Source organism: Macaca fascicularis, chromosome 8, assembly GCF_037993035.2.
Source record: "Macaca fascicularis isolate 582-1 chromosome 8, T2T-MFA8v1.1".
Taxonomy (NCBI): Eukaryota; Metazoa; Chordata; class Mammalia; order Primates; family Cercopithecidae; genus Macaca; species Macaca fascicularis.
In genome coordinates this window covers 30,908,315-30,921,620 of record NC_088382.1, presented here as the reverse complement: position 1 = coordinate 30,921,620, position 13,306 = coordinate 30,908,315, and the positions used below count along the sequence as shown (strand labels likewise).

General features: G+C 40.5%; 1 protein-coding gene across 8 annotated transcripts in view; it reads left to right on the top strand.

Moving 5' to 3' along the window:
- Positions 1-11,564, top strand: part of CCDC25 (coiled-coil domain containing 25) — a 41,700-nt gene extending 30,136 nt beyond the window's left edge. For 4 of the 8 annotated variants that reach the window (XM_074000561.1, XM_074000559.1, XM_074000560.1 and 1 more), the window contains 2 exons: positions 4,167-4,212; positions 8,373-11,564. In XM_074000561.1, coding sequence (XP_073856662.1) covers positions 4,167-4,212; positions 8,373-8,402 — 76 coding nt within the window. In that variant the 3' untranslated portion in view covers positions 8,403-11,564. The remainder of the gene's footprint in view (positions 1-4,166; positions 4,213-8,372) is intronic. The other 4 variants (XM_045398072.3, XM_045398070.3, XM_045398071.3 and 1 more) reach the window with 1 other exon arrangement.
- Positions 11,565-13,306: the final 1,742 nt, after the last annotated feature.

Here is a 13,306-nt window from a genome sequence, read left to right as displayed (position 1 = left end):
CTCGTGTTACCTGTGAGCTCCTTCAGGGAAACATTCGTGCATCCTTGCGTCCCCTTACAGGTGACAGAGTGCTTTGTCTATGCAGTGAGTGACTAGTCGTACATCATGAATGTACTAAGATTAGCTTCCCTGGTATGGTGATTCCTTTTATGTTTCAATTTTAAAGTAATTTTTATTCAATAAAAACCAAGTAACTTATATATGGCATAATTCATGTTAAACTGCATGCTACTAAAATTTAGGGCATTCGTATGATTTTATGAGTTTCAGAAATTGTATTTAAACAAAACTTAAAAAGCAAAACACAGTTTTTGTATCTTCTGGGCTTTCTTCCATAGCATCCTCAACATATAAAATATTTGTATTTAACTGAGGGGAAATAATTCTCAGTCTCATTGAATACAATTTTTGCTTCAAAAGTTTAATTAGTCCCACTTTCTAAGTGGTTGCTGATCACTTGTATTTTTTAATAATCTCCATGGATTCAGAAAACTAGAAACAATTGGTATGTCTCTTTCTGTTAAACACATGCCAAACGTATCCCAGGCTGAAATGCCAGGGTGCCATTGTAGCTCACTACAGCCTGCAATTCCTGGGCTCAAGTGATCCTCCTACCTCAGCCTCCTTAGTAGCTGAGACTACAGGCTCACACCACCATGCCCAGCTAATATCCTTATTTTTTGTAGAGGTGGGGTCTTGCTATGTTGCCCAGGCTGATCTCAAACTCCTGAGCTCAAGTGATCCTCCCACCTCAGCCTCCTTGGTAGCTGGGACTACAGGCTCACACCACCATGCCCAGCTAATATCCTTATTTTTTTGTAGAGATGGGGTCTTGCAATGTTGCCCAGGCTGATCTCAAACTCCTGAGCTCAAGTGATCCTCCTGCCTCAGCCTTCCAAAGTGCTGGGATTAAAGGCATGAGCCACCACACTTGTCCCCTGATATGGTGGTCTTGAAGTTAAGATCAAAACTCTGATAGCTAAAGAGTTGGAAGGAGTGCTCTAAAGCAGAGGGAACTATCTATGCAAAGACCTTGTATGGGAGCAGCAAGGCAAAATGCAGGACTAAAGTCCCAAATGTCTAAAGCAGCAGGGATGAGAGGGCACTTGGATCAAGGGGCCAGTCTACGCAGGCCTTGCTGGCCGTGTTTGTCTTCATCCTAAGAGCACTGTGAAGCCATCAAAAGGTTTTAAGCAAGGGTTAATACAATGAAGCTTGTGTTTTGAGAAGGTCACTTTGCTGACCTGATTGTAAAGGGAACCGGAGTGGGTGTGACCAGGTTAAGAGCATTCCACATCACAGATGATGGTAGCTTAGAATATGGTGGTGACTTGGGGTGGAGAGAAGTGGATCAATGAGAGATAATTTTCTAGGTAAAACATTAGGATTTGATGATAGTTTGGATTGAGGTGAAGGGCAGGGAAAAGGGGGCTAAGAATGGAACTCCTAGGTTTCCAGTTGGAAATGAAATGGATAGTGATGCCATTCTTTGAGCTGGGGAACACTGGAAAAGAACTAAACTGGTTTGGTAGGGGGAAGACCATGAGTTGGATAGGGACATAGGAATCTGAAAATACCCTTGAGATCTCCAAAAAGATGTCAGGGAGGTAGTTGGACTAATGGAAATGGAGCTCAGAGGAAACTAAAAAAAAGGTAAATTTGTTTTTGTTTTTTTTTTTGTTTGTTTTGTTTTGTTTTTGAGACTGAGTCTCACTCTGTGACCTAGGCTGGAGTGCAGTGGCACCATCTCGGCTCACTGCAACCTCCACCTCCTGGGTTCAAGTGATTCTCCTGCTCCAGTTTCCCGGATAGCTGAGATTACAGGCATGCACCACCATGCCCAGCTAATTTTTATATTTTTAGTAAAGACAGGGTTTCACCATGTTGGCCAGGCTGGCCTTGAACTCCTGACCTCAAGTGATCCGCATGCCTCGGCCTCCCAAAGTGCTGGGATTACAGGCGTGAGCCACCGCTCCTGGCCCAAGAAAAGTGAATTTGTGCCTCATTATCGCATAGATGGCAATTCTGACCCAGTGATTCTTCAGCCTGGGTAGATCCCCACAACTGGGCATATGGATCCATTTAAATCTTCACGAGTGATTTTCAGATGCAGTCAGGATTGACATTCTCTGCTGTCACCACTTTTGTTTCATTAACATGTCTTTCTCCTCCCGCTCATGCAACCCGTTGATCTTGTCTGGTGTTTTTTTGTTGTTGTTGTTTTTCTTTTTGTTTTTAATTCCTTGGGGATACCACTTACTCTTACAAGCTTGCAGGTCTCTCCAGAGGGAAAGTCTTCCTGGTCTCTCCCTCCGGGTGTCTCCCAACTCATTATCTTTGACTGTGACATTTCTCCTTCCCACTGGTCTTCAGTTTTCAGTTTCTACAGTTCATATTTACTTGGGTGTCTCACTGTGACTTCAGATGCAGCGCGTCTCAAACCAGGCACATCTTCTTTGCAACATTTTCCCATTTCTCTTAATTTTTTCAAATCACCCAAGCAACAAACCTTGATGTCATTGTTGTTTCTTCTCTGTATTCCTTCTTACCATTACAGCTGTTGACTCCAGGGATTCATGCCCTCAAATTGGGGTATTGCAGTAAGCTGTGGCCTGGTAAGAGTGTGGGCTTAGGAGTCAGACCTGGGTTCAAAAGCTGGCATATCTTCTTATCTCTAAGACCTTGGACAATGTACTTAACCACCCTGACTCTGCTTTCTTATTTTGTACAGTGGGCTTAAAATACTCCTTGACCTATTAGGTGGTTGTAGAGGTTAGCAGTAATTTATGTAGAAAGCGCTTTCTACAGTTCTTACCAAATAAAGGACACCTAGTAAATGGTAAATACTGTTATTTTGAATGGACCTTCTTGCCTTGACCACTTCTCTCCTCTCTCTACTCTTGTTTGCTACAGACTATTCTTTTCAAAACATTGGTATTATGTGTCTCACTTTCCTTTGTCTCTTTGTGTATTTATTGTTGTTGTTGTTGTTGTTTTTGAGATGGAGTCTTGCTCTATTGCTCATTCTGGAGTGCAGTGGTGCGATCTCAGCTCACTGCAACCTCTGCCTTCCGGGTTCAAGTGATTCTCCTGCCTCAGCCTCCTGAGTAGCTGGGATTACAGGCGCACGCCACCACACTTGGCTGATTTTTGTATTTTTAGTAGAGATGGGGTTTCACCATGTTGGTCAGGCTGCTTTCAAACTCCTGACTTCGTGATCTTCCCGTGTCAGCCTCCCAAAGTGCCTGGATTACAGGCGTGAGCCACTGCCCCCAGCCATGTATTTTTTAATAGTACTTTTCACTGTAGTTATTGATGAATAAGTCTTATTTCCCCTCCTAGTAAGTTCTGTGGGTCCAGGCTTTGTGTTAGTCATCATTTTCTGTTTTCTTCTCATCCGATTCTCCACCCAGGCTTAGCACAGGGTCTTATGCATCATGGATATTTAATAAATACCCATCGAACCTCATTATGGCTTTACACAGTTGTGTATTATGGCTTCTTGCTGAACACATTGTGTTCAGTCATGCAATCAAGACAACATAATTGGACCCCACATCCAGCCTGATTTCCCATTACTTTACTTTGAGAACCTGCCCGAGTTAGCTGGATCTTCAGCAAGTCATATAGATACCATCTCTGTCTCTTTGCTCATCCCACTCTCTGGATCTGAAATGCCCCCTCACTCATCCTGCCCACTTGATTGGCTTGATTTGGGTTCTCCCTTTTCTGTGAAGGGTGCCCTGACAGCTCCTGCCCACACTGATGTGTTTCCTCCTTTGAATTCCTGTAGCATTTACAGTCTGAGCTATATACCTAAGCAGTGAATCATATCAGATCTTGGCCATAGGTGAATTTCCCCATCTAAAAAGTAGGAATAATGCCACCTGTCTCGCCAAGTTATTGTGGAGGTGGTGACATGAAACAAGTGGGAGAAAGCACTTTGTAAACTATTAAGTGCTGTGCACATCTTTTTTATTGTTTATAAATATGTATCCTTTGAACGTTACAATCTCCTTGAGCTCAGAGATTATATCTAATAGCTCTTGCGGTTCTTCTAAAGCCCCTGAGCAGTGCTGGATACACAGGAAATGTTCATCAAATATTTGTTGACTGGATCACCATATTTTAAATGTATGTGTGTGTGTTTTTTTTTTTCCTTCTAGGAGCTATTCATCACTAATGAAAGTTGAAAATATGTCTTCAAATCAGGTACGTTCAGGTGGTTTGCATGAATGTTTGCCTTGAAATAATTCACTAAGGGTTTTTAATAATTGTGTTACTGGCCATTATTGCCTTACATGTTGCAAATAGGTGACTGTGATTTGGCAACCAGGACACCACTCAGGCTGGAGTCTGTTAGGCATTGCGCCTCCTTCCCTGTGGACTTCCTCATGTGTGTTGTTAAGTAGCTCATCTCAGGGAAGGTGATTGTCAGAGCTTGTCTACTGTGGAATACAGGTCTATTCATTTTATATTTACAGGACTTTATTCAATTTCCCCTCTTTTCTGGTTGCAGGCATGCAAAAGTGCCTTCATTTATTAGTGTTCTATATCACTGTGACTGTAGAGTCCATATTATAATTGAGTGAGAACAAAATTATCACCTTCAGTTAAAATAAAAGTACTTACCCTAAGATCTTATGTGACTAAGTGAAGCCTAAGTGACAAAATTGGTTGTTTTCATGTTCCTTAGGACCTGGGATAAAAACGGATGATGACCTATGACACAGTACTGAAAGGATCTTCTTAACATCACATCTAATTATTTGATTGGAACTGTGTCAGAGAATTATTGTCCTTGAGGCTGTCTTTCCCAAAATTTGTCTTGAAGTACCTAGAGATAGCACAATTTAGCTGCTATTGAGCAGTCTGCAGAAAATGGAAATGGGGTGGATATATTTGGGATTTTGCATGTTTTATAGTATAGTTAAAAAATTTAGTCATCCCTCAGTATTTGTGGGGGATTGGTTCCAGGACTTCCTGAAGCTACCAAAATCCTAGGATGCTTGAGTCGCTTGTGTAAAATGGAGTAGTATTTGCATATAACCTATGCACATCCTTCCATATACTTTATCTCTAGATTACTTATAATACCTAAATAGTGTAAATGCTATGTAAATAGTTCTTATACTGTATTTTTAAAATTTATATTATTTTAATTGTATTTTTTAAATTGTTTTTTTCCTCTAAATATTTTTGAGCTGAGGTTGGTTGAATTCACAGGTAAAGAAATCAAGGGCCAACTGTAACAGAATTTAAGATCCCTTATAAGTCATCTAGTCAAACCCCAGATTTAATGCATGAATTAGAAGTAATAGGATTTTACATCTTGTTTATATCTACATATGCTTCTAAAAATTTGTAAGAACAACATTCTTAATCCCATATCTATGAAGAACTAAATTTATGAGGCTCCTTTATGAATCGGAGACGTTTCTTTATAATTTATTCCTGAAAAATTCCAGAATAGCATTATTAAATTAAATAGAGCTTTGAATTTGAAGTTTAGAGACTTAACTGTCATTTGCTAATCGTGAGGGATTAAAAATCCCTTGGACAAGGGAGCTTTGTCACAGTGGTTGGGTCATTTAAACTCTCTGAGGGAGTATTGATCATCAGTAAACTGGAGACATATTATTCCACAGGGCTGCTTCAGAATTGAAGCAAAGACACATCGATGTGAAAGTCTTCCTTGACCTACTCTGTAAATAGTCATATTTTAATCCCTTGTTCATATAGTCTTTGGTTGCTATTTTTCCAGAGTATCATTATGAAAAGATGAGATGTGTTTAATCCTTTCTGGAAGCTAATTTCAGGTTTCTTGAAACTATTGGAACACTTTATCGCTAAACAGTAGTCTTGAACATACCACAGCTCAGATGTCATTGTTGGGCTTATTTTGCTTTTTGAACTTTTCTGTATTTTAGAGGCTACTTTCCACCAGAAATCTAGCCCCCATATTATTTCATGACCTTAGTCATTTCATTCTCATTATGGATTTGTAAAGTTTGTATATCATTCTAGAGTTGAGAAATAAATACACACACACATATACATACCTACCTACCCACCTACATACGTACATATACAAACACTATCTGATCAGTGATGGATGTTAAAAGTCCCAAGACTAGGAAATTGAATTTGTAGCCCAAAAGATTGCTAACCTTTCTACCCTTACTCTCCCTCTGTTGCTTGCAACCCCTGCTCCTGAGCTCCAAGTATGAATCAGGTTCAAGATTCCAAGGAAGTTTTGCACTGGGTGTTTTTATTCTCTCTTTCAGTGAAAATGTTTTTATAGTTTTTCTCCATACTTTAAAAGAATAGACTAATTCTCCTTGTAACCATCTTCTGTTAAGGGATACAGATGTTTGTGTTTTGTTTTGTTTTGTTTTGTTTTTCATAAGTTATTGGAGTACAGGTGGTATTTGGCTACATGAGTAAGTTCTTTAGTGGTGATTTGTGAGATTTTGGTGCATCCATCACCCGAGCAGTATACACTGTACCATATTTGTAGTCTTTTATCCCTTACCCCCTCCCACTCTTCCCCGAAGTCCATTGTATCATTCTTATGCCTTTGCATCCTCATAGCTTAGCTCCCACATATCAGTGAGAACATACAATGTTTGGTTTTCCATTCCTGAGTTACTTCACTTACAATAATAGTCTCCAGTCTCATCCAGGTCACTGCAGATGCTGTTAATATATTCCTTTTTATGGCTGCATAGTATTCCTTTGTACATATATACCACAGTTTCTTTATCCACTCATTCATTGATGGGCATTTGGGTTGGTTCCACGATTTTGCAATTGTGAATTGTGCCACTATAAACGTGTGTGCAAGTATCTTTTTTGAATAATGACTTCTTTTCCTCTGGGTAGATACCCAGTAATGGGATTGCTGGATCAAATGGTAGTTCTACTTTAGTTCTTTAAGGAATCTCCACGCTGTTTTCCATAGTGGCTGTACTAGTTTACATTCCCACCAGCAGTGTAGAAGTGTAAGCAATACAGATGTTTTATGATCCAATTTAGAACGTGATCAGTTGATTTTTCAGTTAAGGGCAAGTGTTTATGTAATAGAGGACTTAAGTTTTAATTTAGCTTATACAGGTTCATCAAGAAGAGTAATTACTGTAATTCCAAAACATAGCCCCAGACAAGTGGGAATTCTGCACATCTAACCCACAGCCTTTACAGGGAATGGCTTAAACTCTCGTTGATAACAACCCAGACTGTCTTACTGAGTTGTTCATCTTCAGTGTTTGGGATCTAAAGCTGGCATTTGAAGATACTAAATGACTCTTTCAAACATTGCTACTGCTTTTATTTCAGATTAAGACTCTAGGGCAATCATACTCTTGGCGCCTGGATATAACACAGTCATTAGTCTGCTCTTTGTACAATTATCGAAGACATTTTTACCGTGGCTTCTGTTCATTATGCTAATGGAAGAGAAGCACAGAGAAAACCACGAAGTGAAGCTGGAGCTAAAACCAGACTTCACAGGAACTAATGTTTTCTACCCGTATCGTATTTCTCTACCATCTTTAATAAGGGCCATTTAGATAAGCCTTAGTCTGATCCCTTTCTCTAACAATGCTGGTGTCAAGCAATGGGAAAGAGAAAGAAGATAAAACAAGTGGAGTGTTCAGGTTGTGACATTGGCAAGCAAATCAGAATGCGCACTCTTAGTGAATGTTGTCCAAAAAGGAGTCAGGGCTCTACCTTTGTGTGTGGCCTTCAGGACTTGCTCATAAGCCACGCAATGAAATCAGTCCCTTTGTGCTGTATACCGTTATAAAGGTTTTTTAAATTAAAAAATGTCACAAACCAGCTAACTTGGTAAACTAGCCCATGTTTGACTTCCTAATGGCCTTTCCTATTAACGAAGAAGAAGAAATCAGAGCCATGTTGTGAAGTCCCAAATCTGTGACAATGTTGAGGCTCAGATTACTGGAACTTAGGCCAGAAATAGTTTGCATATTGGCAGAATTGCTGGCATGAGGATATTGAGGTAGTGTTTGCTTGGTACATTTGTTGAAGGACCTGTCATGTTTTCTTACAGTCACATTTGTTTTGCATTGTACTAGGTCAGGTGGGACTTACTTCATTATTTAGAAATCAGTGGTCACTTATTGCTGTGTAATCAGGCCATGTAATGACACCTCACAGAATACAGCTGTTAATTCAGCTATCTCAGGAAACTGACAACTTAAGATGGAGAAGTGATGAGTGAATTTAATTATTTTACTTTCTGAACTCAGCAACTGAGATGAGAAGGCAGCTTGCTAATTAAGATAATTGTAAATTTTAAATATTGAATTATTTTCAAGGCTTTTATGGTCTCATTTTTTTGTTTCCTACAGGATGGCAATGATTCAGATGAATTCATGTAAAAGGAGAAAAGGACCTTTGAAAGATGTGAATGTAGAGACAATTGCAGACCTTTTGGTTTCATCTGTGTTCTGAAGTATAAAATACAACCAAAATTCTACCTTCATCCTACCCAGAAATTATTGATTTTCGAGTTTTAAAAAAATTGTACCTTTTTTGCTGACAGAAAAGGATCAGATATGTATAAAATAGTTGAACTTGACAGCATATAACCTAACGTGAAAATGTTTTTGCCAGAACATGTCTTGGTACCTTGTGAAAGCAGGCTGCCCTTGTTCTTGAGATAGACTTTAAAGTGAAACAACTCTGAAAAGTACTTCTGTTGCTCTGGTCTATCCCTGAAAACAGATGTCTTGAAACACTTTTCATATTCTTAAAATAATCTTCACTTCTGTTAAGAAGAACATGTTGGTGGGTAATTATGCGAATGTTTCCCTGTCCCTGATTTCCCGATTAGAAAAAAGGGCGTATGGGTTTTGAAAAAGAGATTTTTCAGAAGATTGTAAGCTTCAGTATTCACGTTCCATCGTGTCATCTGGGTCTATAGTGTAGTGACCCTCAACAGTCTGTCCCAGCTTTTATATCCTTGCTTCCTCTGAGCAGGGGCCTCCATCTTAGTATCATCATATTTAAAGAAATCGATGGTGTTCATCAGGGTGGGGCCTGTAGCAGTTGTTGCCTGAGCACCGAGTAACCCAAGCCACCTATGCGACAACTTCTGGGCCCAGGAGTAATTTCTCAGCATTGAGGGTAAAATAGGATGGAGTGCTCTGTTGATCATTTGGGAGATGTAGGCTACCTGATTTGTGCCTTGGGATGCAGCGTGAAGCAGAAGTCCATATTGCAATTATGATTTTAGAAGGAACTAAGCGTTTCACTAGCCAGCCAAGTAATTATTTTCTTTACCTTGAAGTCATATTTGAGTTGTAACCCCAGAGTTAATTTCTCATTGTAGATTCAGTAACTTAGTATGTAACATTACTTCTCACGCGAACCACTCGCTATCTGTTGTGGTTCTGAGCAGAAGATGTCTTTTGATTGCAGTATGTAAGGCAACCCCTGTGGAAGGAGGCGAAACAAGGAGAAAGAGAACAAAGCCTGCCGGACCAGAGGCGAAGAGATGGATATTTTACTCACACCCACAGCAGCAAGAATGACCTTCTGCAGCAGATATTCCACCTGTAATAGCACTTTGGAACTGTGGGCAAAACCAAAAGGCTAGTGTTTCCATTTATTTCACGTTGGTGAATGGGGTTGAACTGGAAAATTCACGGAGGCATAACTCACTGGCCGAATTTTGAGAGGGTGTAGAAGATGACTTTAGAGATGAGTGGTTTTGTTTATGTGTCTAATGATATTCAGTCTGACGTTCTGCAATTTTAAAAGTTATAATAAAGTATCATTTTTTTAATCTGGAAGGACATTGATATATGTATTCTTAGAATTTGCTATAAAAAGGGTAGCCCCCATTCCACAGGCTGATTTTGAGGGTGATCTTACTGTAAAAAACCTCATTCATCATAGGCTTAGTCTGACAGATTCTGTAGGGGGCTATCATCTTTCTCCTCCTCTGCTAAATGCCTCTTTCTTCCAGCTGCTCACTGGGTCAGAGGGATGTCCTTTCTCAGATACACTCTTGATTGACTGTGAATTCATAGCTGTGCTCCTTCCATACTTCCAAGGAGTCCGGCTTCTGCAGAATTCCTCTGTACCTCACACTGCAACACGTGTAGATAGCGCCTTTGAAGAATACCTATATTTTTACTATAGTATGAGAAGTCCTGGGGCTCAAATTTTAAACATTTCCTAACTCTCAGCTTACACTGGTTTAAAATGTCCAGGTCTCTCTGCTGAATTCTCTTGTTGAATTCGTAACTGTCCAACCTCATCTATGTTGATTCCTACGCCCCCACTCCCCAGCCTCTGTGTTTTATTTTTTTCCCCATCTCTGCTGGTCCCAGGGAAAGCAAGGACGTTTTCTTTTGAGGACTTATAGGTTGATCGCCCACAGGTCAAACTGTTGGCATTGAACCGCTCTCATTTCTTGCTATTGGATTGTTTCCTAAACGTTGGATAGGGGAATTCGAAATTGTTGCTATTTTTATGAGCTGTGCCCTTGATCAAATCTGTGCTGTGGGTCTGAGTCACTTTGCCAACACTGTCTTCAGTTTCACCACTCTGATCAGCATGCAGGCGAGGGGCATGTTTAGTTTACTTCCCTAACTGCTGTCTTCTATAGCTTTGGACTTCATATTTCTTATCCACTTTTGTCTAGGCTTTATGGGCAGGGGAACTTTGTCACCGTGGTTGGGCTACAACAAATCTTAAGAAGTTTACCAACACAGATGTTGAGAAGTTTATCGAAAAGCACTGACATTAGCAGAATAGGTGATGGACATTAGTTGAATCTCTTCAGTGTCTATGTGTTTTGTTGTATTGTCTTTCACTTGTTCTTGAAGCATAGATTACAGCGAGCCTTTCAGCTGTTCAGTGCCAGCGGTTTTCCCCACTCAGAAAAGATGGTGTGAGCCATGCACACAGCCGGCAGGATTAGACGGGGAGAGTTTCAGCTGCAGCTTCTAGTTTAAGACCAAAGCCCTTCCTCCCACTATTGCATCTGTCTGAGAGGGGGAAGTTCTTGTTTTCCAAGCTGGAACTGTTTATGAGGAAAACGGAACAGAGTGGCAAAATGGAAAAGGAACAATTTTCTAATTTTTCCTGACACGTGATACTGAGGCCTGCTTTTTCTTTGATTTGAGGTACAGCATGTGAATAACAAATTTCCATATTCAAAATGATCATATTAGAGTGACTGGATGACCTTTTGATTTTAAAGCAGACTAAAACCTAATCAGACTACAACCAAAAGTATACAATTAGAAACTTAAATTCCAAGCTAAATTTCAGCTTTGACCCACCTAACTCCAGTGAATAGGTGGCAGCTCAGAAACAAGGACGGCACTGCTGCTGCCCGGGCAAGCTCACATCCAGCTGGCACTTCGTGAGAGCTCCTTCCTGCCAGGCACGTGTGAGTTCAGTGTGGGCAAGAGACTTTTATGCACATTCTGTCGTTCAAAAGGGGGACGATACCAACCCCAGACGCAGCATGTCCTGAATGAATGATCTGTAAAATACAATAATAAAAGCTTATAGTTTGAGTAGAACTGTGTGTGTGTGTGAAAGATTTCACTTCTCATTTTCTCCTGCAAGTTCCAGTCTCACGGATGGGATGTGCCTGCTTATTTCAGGCAAGTGGGGAGACAGAGGTACTTGCTCCCCATGTGATGATGCCCTTCACACAGTCACAGCAGGAGGAGAGGAGCAAATCATAGTAAAGGGAAGGTCGCCCAAGAATTCCAGGAAGAGGATTGAAAGAGCTGAAAGACCTCGGTGTTTGAACACTAGCACTTGGAGTTTACAGCTTGACCCTCTGCTCTCCCCAAATTCCGGGGGGTCTGCCTGACATTTTGGCCAAGGCGAGCCTGCAAATGTGAAGACTTCCTGGACGGTTTCATGGATGACTGTAGGGCTGTGGATTGTGTTCTGTTGATAGATTTTCACCTCTTTTTTGATGGAGCTTACGCTATTGTGAGAATGCTTGCAGGGAGGTTTTAGGCTCAGAGGAGCCACACAAACATATAAGTTTTTCTCCCAGCTGTAAAAGCATATTTGAATCCTTAAATGTTTACTAGAGCACATTTGGTTTACATTTCTAGTCAGGGCATCCATTGATTTTAACTTCCTTAGCTGCTAGCGTTCTGGGGTTTAAATGTTTAAGTAAATTAGTCTGTATAAGGAATGTAGTTTGAAAGCAGAATTTTTATACAGAAAAATTTAGAGATGTGTGTATATACTAGGTGACTTAGCAGTGCAGTGACAATACAAATACCTACCTAATGCCATCTTTTAACCGGGGTCTATTGTTAGATTATACATACCTCTTTTTCTGTCTTAAATGGATTGTTTAGTTTTATCTTTCTGATTTCATTATTGTGTCAGTTATTGGAGGGGCTGTGAGCTTTCTACCTTAGTGGTGTGACTATAGGTCTACACCATAGCCAGATGAAATAAGAAGCTGGTCTCTGCCCTTGGCGTGTGCTGAGTGGCACCAACCTGGCAAGAAATGGCAGCCAGAGGAAATTGTTGCTCACTCTAGAAATCCATGTAGCTTTTCTAGTTCTCAAGCCTGGTGAGTGGATGCCAATATTTAAAGCTGAAAAAAAAAAAAAACCAAGGAATTCTCCAAAGTCAGTGTTGTGCTTTGTTCCAACATCAAGTAACCACTGCAGTGAAAATATTAGACAAATGGCCTGACATTTCACATCCTGCCTGAATGAGGCCTTAGCTGCCTGGGCTCCTGCTGGTGTTTTGGTTTCTGCATCAGCAGTTTGCTTTCCATAGACAAGGCTAACATTTGCTTATGATTTCAGAAGAGAACTGGGATCTTTCAGGTGGTGAAGGCTGATCTGTCAGACTTGAAGCTTTTTGACCCTTGGTGAAGACACAGTGCAGGGTCAACAGATTAAAACCACAGACTGAAAAAGAGAAAATATTTGGGGCACCGTGCAGTGCCCTGGAACCAGCCTAGCCTTGCCAAAATCGTCTTCCACTGTGAAGCCCTGATTTTCATGTAATAGCCCTTCCAGACTCTGAAGTTTGTATTTTATTTTATGTACTCTGCATCCGTGAGACTTACATAACATTTCAAAACTGGAATTGCTTTTAGGAGAGTCTTTGGAATCAGTTGGAAGGTCTGAAATAGACAAAGCTTAAATCTGGTTACCAAACGGCCTTTTTTTTTTTTTTTTTTTTTTTTTTAAATACAGAGTCTTGCTCTGTCGCCCAGGCTGGAGTGCGATGGTGTGATCTTGGCTCACTGCAATCTCTGCCCGCCAGGCGATTCTGC